General features: G+C 47.6%; 1 protein-coding gene across 5 annotated transcripts in view; it reads right to left on the bottom strand.

The window, feature by feature from the left end:
- STAU2 (staufen double-stranded RNA binding protein 2) overlaps positions 1–21,482 on the bottom strand; it is a 316,613-nt gene that overhangs the window by 200,955 nt on the left and 94,176 nt on the right. For all 5 annotated transcript variants that reach the window (XM_088471437.1, XM_088471440.1, XM_088471439.1 and 2 more), the window contains one exon: positions 9,607–9,714. In XM_088471437.1, coding sequence (XP_088327563.1) covers positions 9,607–9,714 — 108 coding nt within the window. The remainder of the gene's footprint in view (positions 1–9,606; positions 9,715–21,482) is intronic.

Below are 21,482 nucleotides of genomic sequence, written 5' to 3'. Positions count from 1 at the left end.
GATGTATAATGTTGCTACATCAATGTAGCAACATCATACAGAGAGAAAAAAACAAGAGATATGGTAAGAACTTATCTTTGTTATCTCTGTTTCTACGAAGTCCATAGGGTCCACAGGGTTGACCTTGGGGTATAGCTGGATCTGGATCCACGGGCACCACACAGTTAAAGCTTTTGCTGCTCCCAGGATGCAACTGGGTCCATCCTCCTCTATACCCCGCCCCTGAGCCACAGGCACCTCAGTTGGTAAGCAGCCAAGGAAGGAGGAGGAGACGAAACAGAGAGAAGGAAGACTGGAACACACAAGAAATCATACTCACAGAAATGGGAGACAGAAAACCGGTGACCAGCCACACAGCCCATATGAAGCCAGGTGCGTCAGGGTGGGTGCCCTGTGGACCCTATGGACTTCGTAGAAACAGAGATAACCAATATAAGTTCTTACCATATCTCTTGTTTTCTACTTCAGGGTCCATAGGGGGTCCACAGGGTTGACCTTGGGGATGTCCCAAAGCAGTTCAACTAAGGGCGGGGACGCTCCTGTGAAGAAAGGAGAATCCAGCACCTGAAGGATGCATCCTGAGAGGCAAAGGTGTCAAACGCATAGAACCTCAAAAATGTCTGAATAGAAGACCAGGTGGCCGCCTTACATAGCTGAACAGCAGAGGCGCCAAACGTCTAGCAGCCCAAGAAGGACCCACAGACCGAGTGGAATGAGTCTTAACGGAGGCTGGAACAGGTAAACCCTTCTGCGCATAAGCCTCACAAATAACAGAACAAAGCCAACGGGCTAAAGTTTGTTTGTTGGCAGGCCAACCCCTCCTGTGAAAACCAAAGAGAACAAACAAAGAATCAGACTTCCTAACGGAAGCAGTCAGGTCCACATAAACTCTGAAAGCACGGGCTACATCCAAGGAAGCCTCACCAGCTGAAAGATCAGGTGACTGAAAAGCTAGCACAACAAGTTCCTGATTAATGTGGAACTTAGAAACCACTTTAGACAAAAACTCAGGAAGAGTGCGAAGCACCGCTCTGTCCTGGTGAAAAATCAGAAAAGGGGGATGACAGGAAAGCGCCCCCAATTCTGACACCCTCCTGGCAGAAGCAATTTCCAGGAGAAAAACAATCTTAAACGTTAACCACTTGAGTTCCACCGACTCAAGAGGCTCAAAAGGAGGACCCTGCAGGACCCGAAGAACCACCGCCAAGTCCCAAGGAGCCACAGGAGGCACGAAGGGAGGCTGGATTCGGAGAACACCTTTGAATAAAGTGTGAACATCTGGCAGTGTAGCGATCCTTCGTTGGAACCACACAGACAGCGCGGACACATGAACCTTCAGGGAGGCAAGACGTAAGCCTAGGTCCAAACCTGATAGAAGAAATTCCAAGATCCTAGAAACTCGGAACACCTGAGGATCATAGTTTCTGGACTCACACTACTGAAAGTAAGTGTGCCACACCCTGTGGTAAATCCGTGCAGAAGCAGGCTTGCGTTCCCTGAGCATGGTACTAATAACCGAACCCGAGAAGCCCCGAAACCTTAAGACGGCTGTCTCAAGAGCCACGCCGTCAAAGACAGCCGACCCAGATCCGGGTAAAGGCAGGGCCCTTGAGACAATAGGTCCTGATGCTGAGGAAGAAGGTACGGAGCGTCGATGTAGAGGCTCCTCAGATCGGAGTACCAAGGACGTCTGGGCCACGCTGGAGCCACCAGCACAAGCGTGCCGCTGTCCTGCTTGAATTTCCGCAGAACCCGAGACAGCAGGGATATCGGAGGAAACAGGTACACCAGTTGAAACGTCCATTTCACCGACAGCGCGTCCACCAGACTTGCGCCTGCGTCTCTTGTCCTTGACCCGTACACGGGCAACTTGTGATTGTGACAGGAGGCCATCAAGTCCAGCTCCGGCAGCCCCCATCTGTCCACGAGTAGTTGTAATACCTCTGGATGAAGCGACCATTCCCCAGGATGCACGTCGTGACGGCTGAGGAAGTCCGCCTCCCAATTGAGGACTCCGGGGATGAAGATTGCTGGAATGTGGCACACTGCCCAAGCCAGGATGCGAGACACCTCCAACATCGCAGCCTGACTGCGAGTTCCTCCCTGGTGGTTGATGTACGCTACCGTGGTGGCGTTGTCGGATTAAACTTGAACCGCCCTTCCTTGAAGAGCGGTGCCGGATGACTGCAGGGCCCTGTACATGGCCCTCAGTTCCAGAATGTTGATGGGGAGAAGCGCTTCCTTCGCAGTCCAACGTCCCTGAAGTGACAACGAGCCTGTCACTGCCCCCCAACACCCGGAGACTGGCATCTGTTGTGAGCAGGACCCAGTCCGGGATCCAAAAGGGGAGCCCCTCGACTAGATGAGCTGTCTGAAGCCATCAAGCAAAAGACTGCCGAACCTCCGGGGACAACACCAGGATCTAAGACTGGATCCGGTGAGGTAACCCGTTTCATTCCGATAGAATCAGCCCCTGCAGGGGCCTGGAATGGAACTGGGCAAATTCCACCATGTCGAATGGCGACACCATGGACCCCAGAACTCTCATTGCCGAATGGACAGACAGTCGGCAACTGCTCAGGCAACTGTGTATCCGCAGCTGTAGGAAGGAGACCTTCTCCAGAGTCAGGAAGATCCTTTGCTGACGAGAATCTAGCAGGGCTCCCAAATGAACCATCCGCTGTGATGGAATCAGGGAGGACTTTCTCCAATTTATCAACCACCCGTGTGCTTGCAGACAAGCTACCGTCAGGTGGAGATGTTGAAGCAGTACCTCCGGAGAGCTCACCTGCAAAAGGAGGTCGTCTAGATACGGCAGCAGCCGTACATTCTGGCTCCGAAGATAGGCAGCCATGATCGCCATCACTTTGGTGAATACCCTTGGTGCCGTGGAGAGGCCAAAGGGTTGCGCCCGAAACTGGTTGTGATGTTGTAGGATAGCGAACCTCAGATACCGCTGGTTCGAAAGTGCTATCGGAACATGGAGGTAGGCGTCCTGGATATCCAGGGAGACCATGTAATCCCCAGGTTACATCGCCAGAATGATGGAACATAACGTTTCCATCCTGAATTTGGGAACTCTGAGGAATTTGTTCAAAGACTTCAAATTGAGGATAGGGCGATGAGAACCATTTGGTTTCTGCACCAGATACAGAATAGAGTAGTACCCCGTCCCTCGTTGTGACTGAGGAATGGGAACAATGACCCCTGCTTTCAGCAAGTACTCTATAGCTGCCTGAATCTGCAAAGCTTTGGTTTTGTCCTGAGAAGGATTCGTGCAGAAAAACTGGTGAAGCAGTCTGTGCCGAAAAGACAGGGCGTACCCTTGGGAGACCACTTCTCGAACCCAGGCATCCGTGGTGGTATTGTGCCAGCACTGGGCAAATTGAAGAAGTCGGCCTCCCACTCTGGGGTCCCACAGAGGGAGGCCCGTCCCATCAGGCAGAAGGTTTATCCTCTTCTGCTTCTTGGGCTTAGAGGCGGCCTTGGTCGAAGACTGCCTCGGGAAGGACAGACCTTTGGCCTTACCCTGAACCCAAAAGGCAGAGCTCCTCACCTTAGCAGGTGCTGAAGCCGAAGGGAGGAAGGCTGACTTGGATTTAGCCAGAGTATCCACTATTTGTCCAAGTCTGGACCAAATAGCAACTCCCCATTAAAAGGTAAGGCCTCCAGGCCCTTTTTAGAGTCTGTGTCTGCTATCCAGGACCTCAGCCACAAGGACCTACGAGCAGACACAGCTGCAGCCGAAACTCTAGAGGTCAGCAGACTGACATACACAGGCAACCCCGTATAAGGACCCACAGTCTGAGACCCGGGGGGAGACTACAATAACTGCAGAATACCCGGGGAATGGGGGATGGTATGCTGGGGCAACGCCCTAGTAGGGACTGCAGTCAGGACCGCTAAACGGTCCGCGATTGACGCCAGCACCTGTGAAAACATCGCCCAAGGAGGATCCTGCGACGTAGGGTGTTTAGAGGGGCCAGGCACTAGCTGGCACCGCCCGCACAGACCATCCTGTGAGAAATCCTCCCTATCAACCCCTGCAGAACAGCGTCTGCAGGAAAACAACACAGAAGCCACGGAGTGCTCAATCTCCTCGTCAGACATGACACAATAAATTTTCAATAAATATGTATCACAAAGAAGAGGTGTGGCGTATAACACCTGCACACTCACAAGTATGCAACACAAACAGCCCACAATATGGTACTGTGTAGCACACAACTGTATGTGACTGACTTCACAAATACTTGTTCTATAAAAGTGAGGTTCACAGAAACACGCCCTTCCCCCACACACCTGCCGGGCCGTAGGAGAAGGAAAGGGATAGGTATAAGCTGACAGTTAGTAGAAATTAACACAGACAGGCAGCACTAGCAAAAGTCACATACCATGCAGAAATATAATACTCACTGCACCTTTCGCTACAATCAACCTCCCAGATTCAGTGTCTGGGAGGGCTATAGCGCTGTGAACACTGTCCTTTAGCAGGGGAGAGGTACGCAGGGGGACCAGTCCATGCACCACCTGGGAGATCTGCGTTGCTGCCAGAGAAGATGGCCGCCGGAGGAGTGGCCGCAGGAGGAACAGCTCAGCGACGCCAGCACACATGAGAGAAGGCGCGCTGAGCTGAGGGGAGGAGCCGCAAGACAGGGAAAGGCGCACTCCCCTGGCCAGTAATGAACCCCAGGGACGCTGGTTCCCACTCCAGCCTTTACTCCCTGGTGGTCTAGCGGACAAGCAGGATATGCCTGATAGGAGGAGCCCGCCGCTGCTAATTAGCGGCGCCGGTCTGTCCCCAGAGACCGGCGGCTAAAGACTGCCTTTTCCCCGCGGGCAACGCAATGCGCTGCCCACGGCTTACCTGACCCCGGTGAATCCGGCAGTAGTCTGTGGGAGGTCCCGGAGCACTGCTAGTACTGACTCCGGGGTCCCGCTGCGATCCCCAGACCAGTACTGGCGTCGCAGCGCCAGCGGGGTTGTTGGAGCAGCAGCGTGGACGTCCAGATGGATAGTCTGATGCTGCCGCTCTGAAGAGTAAAAATAAATAAACATCTTTTAAAAAATAAAAATAAGCTTAGTGGCTGCTTGTGCAGCCCCACTGTGCCAGGGTGACCCGGCTCCGGCCGGGCACCAACTAACACTGAGGTGCCTGTGGCTCGGGGGCGGGGTATAGAGGAGGATAGACCCAAGTGCATCCTGGGAGCAGCAAAAGCTTTAACTGCGTGGTGCCCGTGGATCCAGATCCAGTTATACCCCAAGGTCAACCCTGTGGACGCCTTATAGACCCTGAAGTAGAAAAAACCTGCCATCTCCAGTCAAACCACAAGTCCACTACATATTGTTGTGTCTTTAAACTGCATATACTTGAAACCACCACATTCACAGGTAAGGTAATAAAAAAAAAAAAAAAAAAAATACAGATTCCAGGAACATAATTCAACAGTTTTCTATATCTCTTTCTTATTACTAAATGCTCTGCAGAGCAGAGTGGGTAGTAGATACATGACCAGAAAATGAACAGTAGCCGAAAATGAGACAAGAAGCTGCACAATACGACTTGGATTATATGAAATGAATGCAAACAGCATGTTGGAATGCAGCTGCGTGTTTCCCCTTCATAGATACAACATATGTGGTCTGGCGACAATAAAAGTAATAAAGTAACAGGTACAGCTTCATGCCGATTTAAAAGGAAAGTATTTATCTTTGCCCACTGTTCCTAGAAAACGTCTTTGAATATCGCAGCATAATACTTGCGTCAGTCAAGTGAAAAAACGTGACTGGTTCAGCGTGTCAGATTCTCAGAGCCTGGGCAGAAAAAGGATTCCACGAACCTCATTATTACACATCACGCCCTCAGGTCACCATTATACAAAGAGCAAAACATGTGAGTGAAACCAGTAAAGACTTTCACAGCACAGATTGTTACAAAACACATTCCAGTGTACCACAAGGGAGGAGATGTGGAAGGGGGTAGATTTACTAATACAGACAAGTGGAGGAGTTTCCCATAGGTGGAGGTGTTTCCCAAAGGAACCAATCAGATTCGGCCTAAGATTTTCTAGGATGCATTAAAGAAATTATAGCCAGATTTCATTTTGAGACACTTTACTAAATCTACCCAAAAAAATCTCTGTAGTCTATGAAACACACAAAATGAACTATGTTGAGACACTGCAAATTGTACAACTACACGCACTCTTGTTAAGCTATAGATATAAGTTAGGTGGAATTTATTTCTATAGTATATTACTGTAATCCAATGTAAAAAAAAAAACAATACAAAAAAAAACACAATACAAACAAAAAAACAGTTACTGCTCCCCAAATGAATGGTACCTTTCATGGGGCGGGATGTACTTAACGCAAAAATTCAGTTTTTGGGGGTTTTACCGTATACCCCACATGTACTAAGCACCGGAATGCATCGTCCCGGTGGGTAATGCCATCTTCGGTGGTGTTACCCAATAGAGCCTATGGGCTTCGGTTCGGGACGCTCCCCCTGAGAGGGATCCAATCAGATCCCTTCCATCACCCCCCTGGCCTTCTGCACATGCGCAGAAGGACACCAGAGGGACTTCTGGGTGTGGCAAATAAACATAACATACATGTTTCTCATGGGATGCAGTTCATATTCCGGCGGACGGGATGCTGGCAGTCAAAATACTGACGCCGGAATCCCGCCTCCAGGGCATAATGCTGACGCTGATACCACGAAGGACATCAGGATACCGGCGTCAACATCCCGACTGCTGGAATGACGAACGTCCAGATGGCAGCATTATTGTCCAGTTAGCCGGGGATGGGGGTTAGGGTTAGGCACCACCCAGGGGAGGTTAGGGTTAGACACCACTAGGGTAGGGTTAGGGTTTGGGGGGGGGGGGTGGAGGGGAGGGTTAGGATCCTTACATGCACCTGTCAGGATTCTCCACCGTTCAGCAGTCCGGCGTCGGTATTTGAACCGGCGGTTATTCAGCCACCGGCTTCTCATGCCGATTCCATTTCTCACGTCCACCGATAAAGCACAACATATTTATGATTTGTGATTACAAATGTTTTCAGTCCATAAAAAGATTGACATGTCCATGTTCGAAGCATGTAAGTGAACACTGACTAAGGTAGTAAATGATTTGGTCACTGCCAAGGCTAAAGGCCATTACTCACTCCTAATTCTTCTAGATCTCTCTGCTGCTTTTGACACTTTTGACCACTCTCTTCTTGTACAAACATTACAATCCCTAGGTCTTAAGGACACAGCTCTTTCTTGGTTCTTTTCCTACATATCTGATCGCTCTTTTTCTGTTCGTTTTTCTGATTCTGCCTCCTCTTCGCTACCTCTATCAGTTGGAGTACCGCAAGGCTCTGTCTTAGGTCCTTTGCTATTCTCAATCTATACCACCTCTCTTGGCAAACTAATCCACTCTTTTGGATTTCAGTACCATCTGTATGCGGATGATACTCAAATCTACCTATCCTCTCCAGATTTATCTCCATCTGTATTAGTCCGTGTCACTGAATGTATTTCTGCCATTTCATCTTGGATGTCCTCTCGCTACCTGAAACTTAATATTTCTAAAACAGAATTGATTATATTTCCACCGGCCAATAACAGTTACCAATCTGATCTCTTTATCACTCAACAATCCACCCCACCCCACAAGCTCGCTGCCTTGGTGTCATCCTTGATTCTGAACTGTCCTTTGTTCCCCACATTCAATCTGTCTCAAAATCATGTTACATACATCTAAAAAACATATACAAAATTCGACCATATCTCACACAAGACACTGCAAAAACTCTAAACCATGCACTCATTATTTCCCGCATTGACTATTGCAATAGTCTCCTTACTGGTCTTCCCAAAAACAGGCTATCGCCATTACAATCCATTATGAATGCAGCTGCGAGGCTTATCTTCCTTGCCAAACGTTCATCGTCTGCTGCCCTGCTCTGTCAGTCCCTCCATTGGTTGCCGGTTTTCTACCGTATTCAATACAAAATACTGTTACTTACACATAAGGCCATTAACCGAATTACACCAACATACATCTCTTCACTCATCTCAAAATATCTCCCAACCCGACCTCTCCGCTCAGCACAAGATCTGCGTCTCTCATCCCCGCGCATTACTTGCTCCCATTTACGGTTACAGGACTTTCTTCGGGCTGCACCCACTCTATGGAATGCCTTACCACACACAATAAGACTTACCTCTAGTCTTCAATCCTTCAAGCGTTCCCTGAAAACTCACCTCTTCAGACAAGCTTATCAGATTCCAGAACTGACCACATAACCTTCATAGCTTCCATTTCTTATTACATCCCCTCTCACAGTCCACACATAACCTCACACATTGTCTTTCTTTCACATACTCCTGACATTTTGCCGACATTCCTGTGTGACTGGATCATGCAGCCAACCAAGAAACTCTGCATTCTGGCCGGACCAAATTGCAATATATAGCACCTATCCTTGTGTATCAATGCCTGTTTACCTTTAGATTGTAAGCTTGCAAGCAGGGCCCTCTTACCTCTATGTCTGTCTGTTATTACCCTGTTTTGTTCTATCAATGTTTCCAATTGTAAAGCGCAACGGAATATGCTGCGCTATATAAGAAACTGTTAATAAATAAAAATAAATAAATAAGTGAACACAACACCAGTGTATGGACTTATCTGCTGCAGGTGTTTTAAAATGGTATTCTCTTATAGAACTCAAAAGAAAGGGTATTTTTTTCCACATATATAGTAGCATTCCTTATAATATACAAATTGATATATGTGTAACTTCTATCAGTGTAAGCAAAAAAATCAAATAAATGATTATTTGTCTACACGCGGTAAAGACAGCCATTTTGTTGGCAGAACCATATTTTAGCACCAACTGATCGGCTAAATATTGACTCCGCCAACAATATGGCTCCATGCACTCTGTGCAGGTGGCAGTTCCGCTTGAAATTAGAGAATGCCCCATTACTTGAGATAGTTTTAAAAAATATACTACTAATCAGTCAGTTCTCTATTATTGAGCAAGGACTGTTCTAGATGAACGACATTTTAGCCAACACACACAAAGTATTTTCAAAATAAAATCAAACCTCAGTTTACCATCCAGAATGATTATCACCAGGCCTCTGCTTATTGTGCCTAATCAGTGTGCTCCAGAGAGCAGTTTTCCCCCTCAGGATAGTTTTATGAGTGGCTGTTCCTCTCATGTGGATTAAACATACTGAATCATTGCCTCATATCAGGGCGGCTTCCAGTGACGATTGCATCATGGTATATGCTTGCTACTGAAAAATCAATGAGGCTTGACAGCAACCCATATATATTTAAGGTACATATAACTCTAACACATTACCATCTCTTACTTTATAGCTTAAAGGTAATGGCTACATAGAGGTTTATTGAGCAATTCTTTGCAGGGTTACTATATTTTAAGAACCCAGTTATGTATGCACCCTGACACTGGTAATAACACTCTACAGTGAAAGGAAGAATCTGCTGAGATGCTAATGGAGAATGCTCAGTCTTAATTCACAGTCACCTCTGGACTGTGCAGGCTGGTATAGAGAGCAGCTGAGCATTGCTGGGTTCTTACCTCAAAGCTGAGAGGCAGATTACGCTTCAATGAAATTTCAAACACCAGACTGATCTCTGACTTATTCGCATCTTTATCTTCTTCAGGACATCGAATCGTCTCCCCATTCTGCTTGTAAACAAAAATATAATAAAATCAACCCTATTCATTGGCAGAACATTGTTTATATCAACACAATGACATCACACAATTATTTTATAGCATAGGAGTATAAAAACCTAATTTTATTTGGATTATGTAAAGAAAAATATGAGATATGGTAAGAACCCTTGTTATCTCTATTTCTACGAAGTCCATAGGGCTCCACAGGATACCTTGGGGTATAGGTGATGATGTCAGGCATCGGGCACCATAGAGTTAAGTTTTCAGCCTCCCAGGATGCACTAGGGTCCCCCTCCTATACCCCGCCCCCGAGCCAAGGCATCTCAGTTACATACCAAGCCATAGGCCGGAGGAGGAGAAGGAAGAGAGAGAAAAAAGATCTGGACACACACAAGAATCACATTCTCACCAGAGGGAGACGGAAAAACCGGTGACCAGAGTAAAGCCCATCTGCAGCACAGGTGCGACAGGGCGGGAGTCCTGTGGAACCCTATGGACTTCGTAGAAATAGAGATAACAAGGGTAAGTTCTTATCATATCTCATATTTTCTACTTCAGGGTCCATAGGGTATCCACAGGATACCTTGGGGATGTCCCAAAACAGTATCCTTCAAGGGTGGGGACGCTCCTGTGCTGAAAGGAGAATCCGCCGCCCGAAGGAAGCATCCTGTGAGGCAAAGGTGTCAAACGCGTAATACCTCACAAAGGTATGGACAGAGGACCACGTGGCCGCCTTGCAGATCTGGACTGCAAAGGCACCACGTCGAGCTGCCCACGAAGGACCCACAGACGTAGGGGAATGAGCCTTCACAGAAGGAGGAACCGGCAGGCCTTCATGAAGATAAGCTTCTGAAATCGCCATACGGATCCAGGCTGCCAAAGTCTGCTTTAGAGCAGGCCAACCCTTTTTACGGAAGCCATAGAGGAAAACAAGGTGTCCGACTTCCTAAACGAAGAAGTGCGGTCAACATAAGTCCTTAAGGCCCGCACAACATCCAAAGTGGCCTCACCCACTGAAAGGCCGGGTGAGTTAAAAGCCGGTACAACTATTTCCTCGTTAACATGAAACTGGGAAACAACTTTGGGAAGAAATTCAGGAGGAGTGCGCAGCACTGCCCTGTTCCCATGAAAAATCAAGAAAGGGGGTCTACAAGAGAGAGCCACTAAATCAGAAACACGTCTGGCCGAAGCTATGGCCAGAAGGAAAACAGTCTTAGCTGTTAGCCATTTAAGCTCCACTGAGCCCAGTGGTTCAAACGGTAGTCCCTGGAGAGCCCTCAGGACCACAGCCAAGTCCCAAGGCGCCACAGGTGGGAGAAATGGCGGCTGAATTCGCAGAACACCTTGCATAAAGGTGCGCACATCAGGGATTGTAGCAATCCTACGATTAAACCAGACAGACAGGGCAGAAACCTGCACCTTCAAAGAAGCAAGGCGAAGCCCATGGTCTAGTCCCGCTTGAAGGTCCGGTCGTAGCGGCAACCGCAGAGGACTGTCCACGGACAGACCCCGAAGGTCTGAGAACCAGTGCCGTCTGGGCCATGCGGGAGCTATCAACAGGAGTGTCCCTCCCTCCTGTTTGAATTTCCGGATTACCCGTGGAAGAAGGGAAAACGGAGGGAACAGATAAGCGAACCGGAACATCCACCGGACGGACAGAGCATCCACCAGAGACGCCTCTTCATCTCTTGTGCGAGACCCGTACACCGGCAACTTGTTGTTGTGCCGGGACGCCATGAGGTCGATCTCTGGAAGACCCCACCTGTCCACCAGCAGTTGAAAAGCATCTGGGTGCAGGGACCATTCCCCCGGATGAACGTCCTGGCGACAGAGTCCGCCTCCCAGTTTAGCACTCCCGGGATGAAGACTGCTGATATGGCCAGGAGATTGCGCTCCGCCCATACCGGGATTCGGGACACCTCTACGAGAGCCGCCCGACTTCGGGTTCCTCCTTGTCGATTTATGTAGGCCACGGTGGTAGCGTTGTCCGACTGGACCTGCACTGGGTGACCTTGGAGAACCCAATGTGCCTGCCGGAGGGCATTGAACACCGCGCGGAGCTCCAGAATGTTTATCGGAAGCTCTGTTTCTGCCTGAGTCCACCTGCCCTGGAACAAGTGTGGACCCGAGACTGCTCCCCAGCCCCGAAGACTGGCGTCCGTTGTTAACAGGACCCAATTCGCCACCCAGAACGGATGACCCTTGTTGAGATAGGTCGTCTGCAACCACAAGGCTAGGGACAGGCGAACCTCCGGAGTGAGCACCATCGTCTGGGACTTTAGACTCTGAGGCAGTCCATTCCATTTGTACAGGATCAGTTGCTGCAGAGGTCTGGAGTGAAACTGGGCATATTCCACCATGTCGAATACCGACACCATGGAGCCCAGTAACCTCATCGACGAGTGCAGAGACACCCGGCGGCTCTGTAGACAACTGCGCACCCTCAACTGCAAGGCAGAGATCTTTTCCCCCGTCACAAAGATCCTTTGCTGTCCGGAGTCCAATAAGGCTCCGAGGTGCAGAATCCGATGAGACGGGATCAGGGTGGACTTCTGCCAGTTTATTAACCAGCCATGCCGTTGCAGTACCGCAATGGTCAGGACCAAGTGGCATAGAAGGAGCTCCGGAGATCCTGCCACTAAGAGAAGGTCGTCCAAGTACGGCAACATGCGGACTCCCTGCAGCCGCATGACCGCCATCACCTTGGTGAAAACACGTGGTGCTGTCGCCAGGCCAAAAGGTAACGCCCGGAACTGAAAGTGTTCGCTGCGGATTGCAAACCTGAGGAACTGCTGATGGCGTAAAAGAATAGGGACATGCAGGTAAGCGTCCTGTATGTCCAATGACACCATGTAGTCCCCAGGTTCCAGCGCCAGAATGATGGACCGTAGGGTCTCCATCCGAAACTTCGGTACCCGCAAAGACTTGTTGAGAGCTTTGAGGTTGAGTATCGGACGAAACGACCCATTGGGTTTCTGCACCAAAAAGAGATTGGAATAGAAACCCTGGCACTATACAGGCACTATAACTCCAGCCTGGAGCATAGTGTGCAAGACCTTCCGCAGTTCCGTGGCTTTGTTCCGGTCTGATGGCAGACCCGTGGTGAAGAATCGAGACGGGGGTCTGTGCCGGAAGGAGAGGGCATACCCGTGGGAGACCACCTCGAGAACCCAAGTGTCTGTCGTGGTGACCGACCAACACCGGGCAAACTGCAGCAGGCGGCCTCCCACTTTGGGATCCCCCAAAGGGAGGCCCGGACCGTCAGGCCGCAGGCTTGTCATCTGGCTTAGGGGCCGGACGCCTGGTACTCCAGGCCTGCTTCCGGGGCTTGGACGATTTTTTGGGGCCAGCCTGTCGGGGAAAGGATTGTGCTTTAGGCCTACCCTGGGCCCTATAAATCCGAAAGGACGACGTACCTGAACCGGAAGGAACTGCAGCAGACGGGAGACATGCCGATTTGGCTGCCGCCAGTGTGGCTACAATTTTGTGCAAGTCCGGACCAAGTAGAACTTCTCCGTTAAAAGGCAACGCTTCCAAGCCCTTTTTGGAATCAGCGTCCGCCTTCCAAGATAGCAACCATAAGGTGCGACGAGCAGCAACAGTTGCCGAAGAAATGCGAGACGCCAGGGTACTGATATCCAAGGCCGCTTCGTTGATATAAGTGGCCGAATCCCGGAGATTGACGATCAACTCCGTCTGTTCAGCCGAACAGTCGGAATCGATGGATGCCTCCAAAGTGTCAGCCCAGCGCTCCATAGCTCTGGCAACCCAGCAAATGGCCATAGCCGGCCTAGCTGCCCCCCTGCAAGGGAATAAACGGACTTTAGGCAGATCTCCACCTTGCGGTCTGTAGCATTCTTAAGGGAAGACATGGATGGCATGGGTAATGTGGCACTACGGACTAGGCGTGTCACATGAGAATCCACCTGTGGAGGGGATTCCTCATAAGGAGCAGACAGAGACGCCACCGGCCACTTATGTGGCCGCAACACACACTCCCCTTGTAACACATCCGACAAGTGCTGTACAGAACTAGTCAGGGAATTAACCCACGCAGGCTCCTGAGAGACAGGGGGAGGGGAAATAGGGAGACTGTGGGGTACCATCAATTGCCCCGGGAAACCCTGCATGGGTGACGACACCACTGATTGCTGGGACAATCCCATCTGTGAGAACGCGGGATGCGGAGCTAACTGGCCCACCAAGGTTGTAAGCGCCTTAGTGAAACAAGCCCAGGGCAGCTCCTGTACCGGTGCTGTGACCGTAATTGGCCGCGCCAATAAAAAACACTGCCGACATAGCCCCTCCGCGCTACCCTCCCCCTCTGCTATAGGTACTTTACACGTAGTACACTGAAGCTGGAGAGGAAAGTCACTCTCAGACATGATGGTGGAAAGTATGTGACTCCTCTCGCAATACTTGTTAGTATAGCGAGAGACCACCCTGCAGCACCGCACCGCAAGGGCTTTAGCAGAAAGAACAGGGACAGTGATAAGGCTGACAGTATTGAAAGTAAAAGTACAGGCAGCAGCGCTAGCACAGTCACATACAATGCAAAGAAAAATCAATTCCTGCACTATCAGCGCTGACACTCAACTACACAGACACAGAGTCTGGTAAGACACAGCGCTGCATACACAGACCTGACCAAGCGGAGGAGAGGTATGCAGGGGGAACCAGACCACGATGCCTCCGATCTCAGACTTCCAGCAGCGTTCACCATGCGTTCAGAAGATGGCCACCGAGGAGCATAGAGGAGGCTGGCCTGGGGGAGGAGCGCTGCCACAAGGCCAGTTGGCTTGTGCAGAGAGGGCTGTGTGCAGCGGGGGAAGCGCCGGCTGTGAGACAGGGAAGGCGCGCTCCCCTGGCATGCATTTAACCCCTGGGACGCCGCAGCGCTACCGCTCTGCCTTAGTCCGCTGTCCCAGGGGGGTAGTGGAAGCACAGGTTAATACCTGGCTCCACGCTGCAGCCAGTCCCCAGGGAGCCCCCTGCCTGGGGACTTTTGGACCATGTTCAGCAGGGTCCCACCGCGGGACCCCTGCTGCTTACCTTTGTCCACCTTAGATCCGGCCATTGTCCCAAACATCTGGGGTCACCGCTAGCTGTGACCCCAGATGCTTACCAGCATCCCCGGATCGGTACCGGCGTTCTGGTACCGGCGGGGGTGTAGGAAAGACAGCATGGACGTCAGTACTGACAGTCCATGCTGTACATCCAGATGTGCAGCCACAGCTGCAATGAAGAAAACTTCAGGGGCTCTTCTAAGCCCCCCTCTAGCAGGTGCATCCGACTCAGGCCGGGCACCACACGAAACTGAGATGCCTTGGCTCGGGGGCGGGGTATAGGAGGGGGACCCTAGTGCATCCTGGGAGGCTGAAAACTTAACTCTATGGTGCCCGATGCCTGACGTCATCACCTATACCCCAAGGTATCCTGTGGATACCCTATGGACCCTGAAGTAGAAATAGCGATAAACGCAACCATTAGTTCCACACATCAGTGGCAGCCATTTTCTATCCTGATCCAATAGTGATTAGAAAGCATTTTATACAGATGTGTCCGCATACAGCTGGTCTCAATACGCCATGCTGCGCAAGACGCCAGGCATGAGTGAGTCACCAGGTCCAGTGCGACTCTAATTGAGCCAAGTGTCTTTTTCACCCCCGAAAGTGCATCTTAGCAAACTGATACGTAATCCCGCTTCACGAGACTGCACCGATTAATTTGATATTCGACACTTGTATATCTGTGCGCGGTGAGTCTGCACCTGTATACAAAGTGCTACGTTGCAACAACCGCCGCAATTTCACACTGCTAGTTCCGTTGTACTTTGTATACAAATTCAGTGGCACACAGACATACAAGTGTCGCAGATCAAATTAATCAGTGTAGTCTCGGAAAGCAGTTTGTTGCATCCAGTTGCGACAAACATTTTCAGGTGAAAAATACACTTGGCGCAAGCAGATTCAGACGGGACCCGGGGCGCAGAGAAGGGTTGTTTGGCATGACTGCAGCAACAGTGTATGAGGACACTTCTGTAAGGATCACTAGGATTCCATGAGATCATAGATGTCACAGGGCATCAATGAACTTAACGGCTTCAAAAAAATTTAAATAATAAGTTAAACCCACAAAATATTTGCACACTTTATGTAGATAGAATAGAGGTACACTTATTTATGGTTAAAGGTTGGAGAGAAAGTATACGAGCTTTGACAGACAGTGGCTCCCCCTTCCAACAAGGAAACTCAGTCATACAACATCATCAGGGTTTATATTGGACGTACTGTATGCACCAGCTGTACCCACACAACTGTATGCACAGAAAGCTGTGCATTGCTGGCCTAACAGGTCCTTGGAACTCTTATCTTCTAACTGTATTTCCCGGATCAATGAGCTGTTGCTGACAATTCAACTCCAGTAAGTGTAGCAGATTCCTTAGGAATATGTAGATTATAGGGGAGGGAGGAGTGCAGGCAGCAAGTGACAATAGGAGACATGAGTATTAGTCATACTGCTGCGCAAATTGTTGGTGCATCGTGGCGTATTGTTGTGTGGGTGGGAACTGGTACATTAGCAGCTATGCACGAACATCTGGATTTCTTGCAGATGCCTCAGTGACACTGGTCTCTAGTGAATTGAAAGGTTGTATTCCCTCAATAACGGTTTAACTGAGTAAAGGTAACAACTTTTTTTTTTTTTTTCAGATGCCACCTGAAAATGCACAACATGAACTGTCATTGCTTGTAAATGAATCAGGACTAGACTAGTCCATCCTAGTGTGCCGATGATTTTTGGAGTTTTCCGTTACATCTCTTTCTCCATTTGACAATGGGGTGTAGTGAGGGTTGAGGAACTAACACTTAGGTTAACTTTTTGGGGTATATAAGCTCCTCCCCTACAACCCCTTTCTCAGATTAAAGTTAATAAACCCTAAGGATAGGTTGAAGAATAAGGACTGGATTACATCCTTCTTCCACACGCAATTCACAAACACAAGGGAGGGATGGTAATGTCCGGTAATTTACCAAAGATCTAATTTTCCCCTTCCTCCTTCTAGGGACACTCTTGACCATAGGGATGTACAGCTCGCTGCAGTCATTCCAAATAGCCCCACTCAGCACGCCAGGTCCCGTGCCACTCTGCTTGTGCCAAGCATCTTTTTCGCCCAAAAATGTGTATTAGTCGCAATGCGATGAATCCAAGACGCACCAGGAGACGTGCACTGGTTAATTTTATATGTGACACTTGTATATCTGTGTGCGACTGTATCTGAATCTGTGTACAGCGTGCTACAGTGCAACGGCAGCAGCTTTTTTTCACGCCAAGTTCCGTTGTGCTTCATTTACAGACTCAGTCATAGCCGATATACAAGTGTCACATATCAAATTAATCAGTTCAGCCTCCTGAAGCAGTTTGACACATTCAACTGCGAATAAGATGCATTTTCGAATGAAACAGATGCTCAATACAAGCAGAGTCACATGGAACTGGCGCCTCGCTAATGTCAGGTGTCTTGCGCTGCCTGGCGTATTGAGCCTATGTGTATGAGGACACATCTATTCAAAAGCTGACCTAGGGGAGGGTAGGTTCAGCCCTGGCTGAACTCAACACTTTATGTCCATGGAAAAGTCATGACTCTAGAAAACTCTGGGGAATGTATCAACAGCTGCTCTACATAACTGCTCCATCGAAGGTCCATGTTGCCCCAACCACAAAGTTCCAACCAAGCGAGTGGTCGTTCAGCCCCTTCATATGACTACTGAATTGTGGCCTAATCCATCTGGCTGAAGTCTGCCTGGATACTGGCAAACTTATTTGGTTAGTGTCGTAAATAAAAAATAATGATCAGTTTTCCTTATACTGGTTGTCCTCTGCAGATAAATACTTCTCTTACAACACTACCTTCACTTGTGTTACTTCTCCTACAATATCTAGTAGGGACAGCTGACCCTGATCCGTTGTTTTGCTTGATTTCGCCAAAGTTGATAATACAATTTCCTGATTACATGAAATGCCAACACTAGTTTAGATGGAAACGAAGGTAGTATACCTAACACTGATCCATTCACGTGAATAGCCCGAATGGAGGTCTACAAGATAAAGCTCCTAATTCTGATACTCTTCCGGCTGATGAAATAGATATAAGATAAAAGAACTTCCAGGTTACCCACTTCAGTTCCACCTCCTGCAAAGCTTCTTCCAGGTTACCCACTTCAGTTCCACCTTCTGCAAAGCTTCAAAAGGAGGTGACTGAAGTGCAGACAGCATGAGATTATATCCCAAGGCTAACCTACTCCTTCAGCACTTTAAAACTGAAGAGGGGAATGGAGGGAGCATATATACCTCAAAAAGTGAACCTATGAAGTGCTTGCTCCTCACCCCTCACTGCACCCCAAAGTCAAGAGTGTCCCCCAGATAGAGGAATGAAAAAATCGGGTCATTCCGTGTCAAATCAACACACTGATTTTACCTCACCAACTCAGATTTTGTTAGCATTTGGTATATGGACAGTATATATATGTAGTCTAAGAAAAATACAAAATATTATTTGAATCTCTCATGCCGTTTCCAATATATGTAAAGTTTTCAAAAATCTGTCAAAAACGCACAACCAGCATATTTTCATATCGCCATAGCAGCTCTCCTGATTAAGCTAGAGGTGGGAGTGGTGTAATTTTACTGTGTTTTTTTATGGCCTTTCCTATAATATACAACACAATAGGCTTTGTGAGGAAAAACGGTTTTGACATTTTTTTATCATGATTATCTCAAAAATGCATCGACAAAAAAGTTAAAAACATTTCTGGAAATAGTCTATACTAATGTTATATGTTTGTCAAAATTTATAAGTGGGAGGATATTGGGTTCATAGTTAAAATAATTTTAAAGCAAATTAGTTTATTCAAAAGGGCCGGGTGCATTACAAGTAGTAATAGGTAATAAAAGATTTGATATCTTCATTAGTTTAATTATATAAATCAAGTTGAATATAAATAATTTACATTGTATTAGTCAGTCAACAATGTTAGCTGAAGCTAGTTTGACAATGCCTCAGTGGTTTTTAAAGTGTCTTCAGGAGACATGACAAATTCTTCCAGTTGGAGTTATAGGGTCGACTATGCATAAGACATCTATTAGAGGTATCCATAAGTACATCAGGCTTCCTTGGACAGAAGAATAATGGTGAAGGTCACTTATAATTCGTTTTCATCCTCATTCTTGTCCATCACATAAGCAAGCCACCATTTCTTGTTATACACAACGGATATATAGGCATTTACTTGCGTCAACTGGAGTTTGTATAGAGATTTTGTAACAAATACTGTAGATGATGTTGTAGCCTTAGAAAAGGTTTTCACAGATATTTTTGATGTACTTGAATCAACAAGTATAAAAGCATGATACTGTTGTGTTCCCTGAATAGTTACTGACTGGCAGAAATGATCATTAAAAAATGTTTCAGACTCAATAGTCTTCTTGTGTTGTGAACGTCAAATTAATTCCAAATATATATTCTACTGCCCATTCATAAAGTTGGAGAGGTGTGAGGATTTGGTTCTCATATGGACGATGTAGGCTGGCTCTAGCTACCAGTCTCTTGACTGTGCCACCAACTCAATCACAGGGGCCTTTCTCATGCGCTGTGGCCGAAAAATGCCACTCCGCCTCAACATCGAAGTCTAGCTTGTGGCAACACAAGTTTGTGAAGTTTTTCTTGCACAGATATGCTACAAATTGTCCTGCAATACAGAGCACGATTCCTGACCATTGAGCTATGAGAACAATGACTATAGACAATGCATTAACATTATTGAAGATCATTATTTTCTTGCAAGCATTATTCATTGTTTTTAGTTAATAAAGTCATACAGGAACTTTTATAATTTTACTCCAATATTTGAATTTTTGTAAATTCTCTTAATTACTTTTTGACAATCTCTACATGTGAGAATATATATCATCTATATTATATATTCTCCCATGTAGATATTGACGAAAAGTAAGAGAATTTACATTTAATTGAAATATTGAGTGTCGGGCTAATTTTAGTTGTTCAATCATATAATTGGATTTAAAAGTAGGCCATGATTTTTTCAAACGTAGGGCCTACTCTTGTTTGAAATTATTTTTTAACTATGAACCAATTATCCTCCCACTTTTACATTTTGGAAAACATTTAACATTAGATTTCCAGAATTTGTTTTAACTTTTTTGTCGATGCACTTTTTGAGATAATCATGATCAAAAATTTCAGTTTGAATTTGGAAAAAGTTTTTCCTCACAGCCTATTGTGTTGTTTATCATAGGAAAGGGCACAGTAAAATGACACCAGTCCCACCTCTCAAGCTTAATTAGGAAAGCTGCTACGGCGATTTGAAAATATGCTGGATGTGTGTTTTTGACAGTTTTTTGAAAACTTTACGGCATGAGATATTTAAATACAATTTTGTACTTTTCTTAGACTACATATCTACTCTCCATATACCAAATTTGAACAAAATCTGAGCTGGTGAGGTCAAATTTTAACAAAGTGTGTTGACTTGACACGGAATGGCGGGATCTCATGTACACTGACCCAGCCTAGAAGCATTTATTAAGAATACTTTTGTAGTATCTCCACTAACAATGAAACTACTGTAGGGAACTTATTTTAATATTCAACATGTTCTTGACCAAGATAAAAACCCTAGTTTAATTAATGTGCACTATATTAATGTGCTATTTGTCAATTCCGTCAATACAACAGACACAAGGCTGCTATGGTAAGGAAACACTGCTAAAACGCGTTGAAGTTACCGGTGGCTGTGGTTATATCACCCATTCCAAGCTGTGTTCACGGACCCATTGCTCTCATTGAGTTTACTATAAGAGCACCCTCAGGGCCTGATTCAGATCCGTTCGCGAGGCTGGTTCGCACGTGGCCTGCCGATATTTGCAATGTGCGCATGCGTATGAATCGCAGTGTGTGTGCGCAAACCAGTCCATGCGATCGCATCTTGGACATAGACACCTTGCTAGATTGAGTGACAGGATGAACCATTTGTGGGTGGTGACAGGGGTTGGCCGATGGAACCGGGGGAGTGATGGTGCGAACGCAGGCGTGTCTGAGCGTCAGAGGCGTTCATAGTTAAGACGCAGCGCCACAGTACACGTCACATGAAAGAAGTACACACTGAAGCACTCGCAGTGCTTGCGTTAGGGTATGGTCTACCACAAGTACTGCGTATGGATTTGATGGTCCTCGATGTTACAGATTGTTGCATACACTACCTGGAGATGACATGTGTTACTAAGGGAAAGTGGGCATCTTAAGACAGGCTGGTGGGCATCTAAATACACACCGCGATTGCACGCCAGGACATAGTGGGCGTGCTAATGCCTTGCCGCGCGATGCGGGTTTTGCATACTTTGGCAGCGTGCAAATGCATCTAGCGAGCGGGTCTGAATCGGGTCCTCAGTTCCCTCTGCCGACTGCTGATTTTATTGCTGAAGTATGGCTGCTCTACTCTGACTGGCGGGCAACTGATTTGGTCCTACCCCCGGCGCTGACATTGTCCTGGTGCTATCGCAGCTTTCTCTGCCAACAGCTTATGTATCTGCCAGAACGCTATCACTGACTGCATCTCAAGACCAGAGCAACCTCTTGCAGGGTGTACCACATATGACCAATTATAGCATTCACCTTGCGGGATCTCATGTACACTGACCCAGCCTAAGGAAGCAATTGTACTGTTCATTGACTGCAAACCAGCAACTTAGTGCTACTG

The sequence above is a fragment of the Taudactylus pleione genome, unplaced genomic scaffold (genome assembly GCF_031769625.1).
Source record: "Taudactylus pleione unplaced genomic scaffold, aTauple2 ptg000114l, whole genome shotgun sequence".
Classification (NCBI taxonomy): domain Eukaryota; kingdom Metazoa; phylum Chordata; class Amphibia; order Anura; family Myobatrachidae; genus Taudactylus; species Taudactylus pleione.
This window is presented reverse-complemented; position numbering and strand designations above follow the sequence as displayed.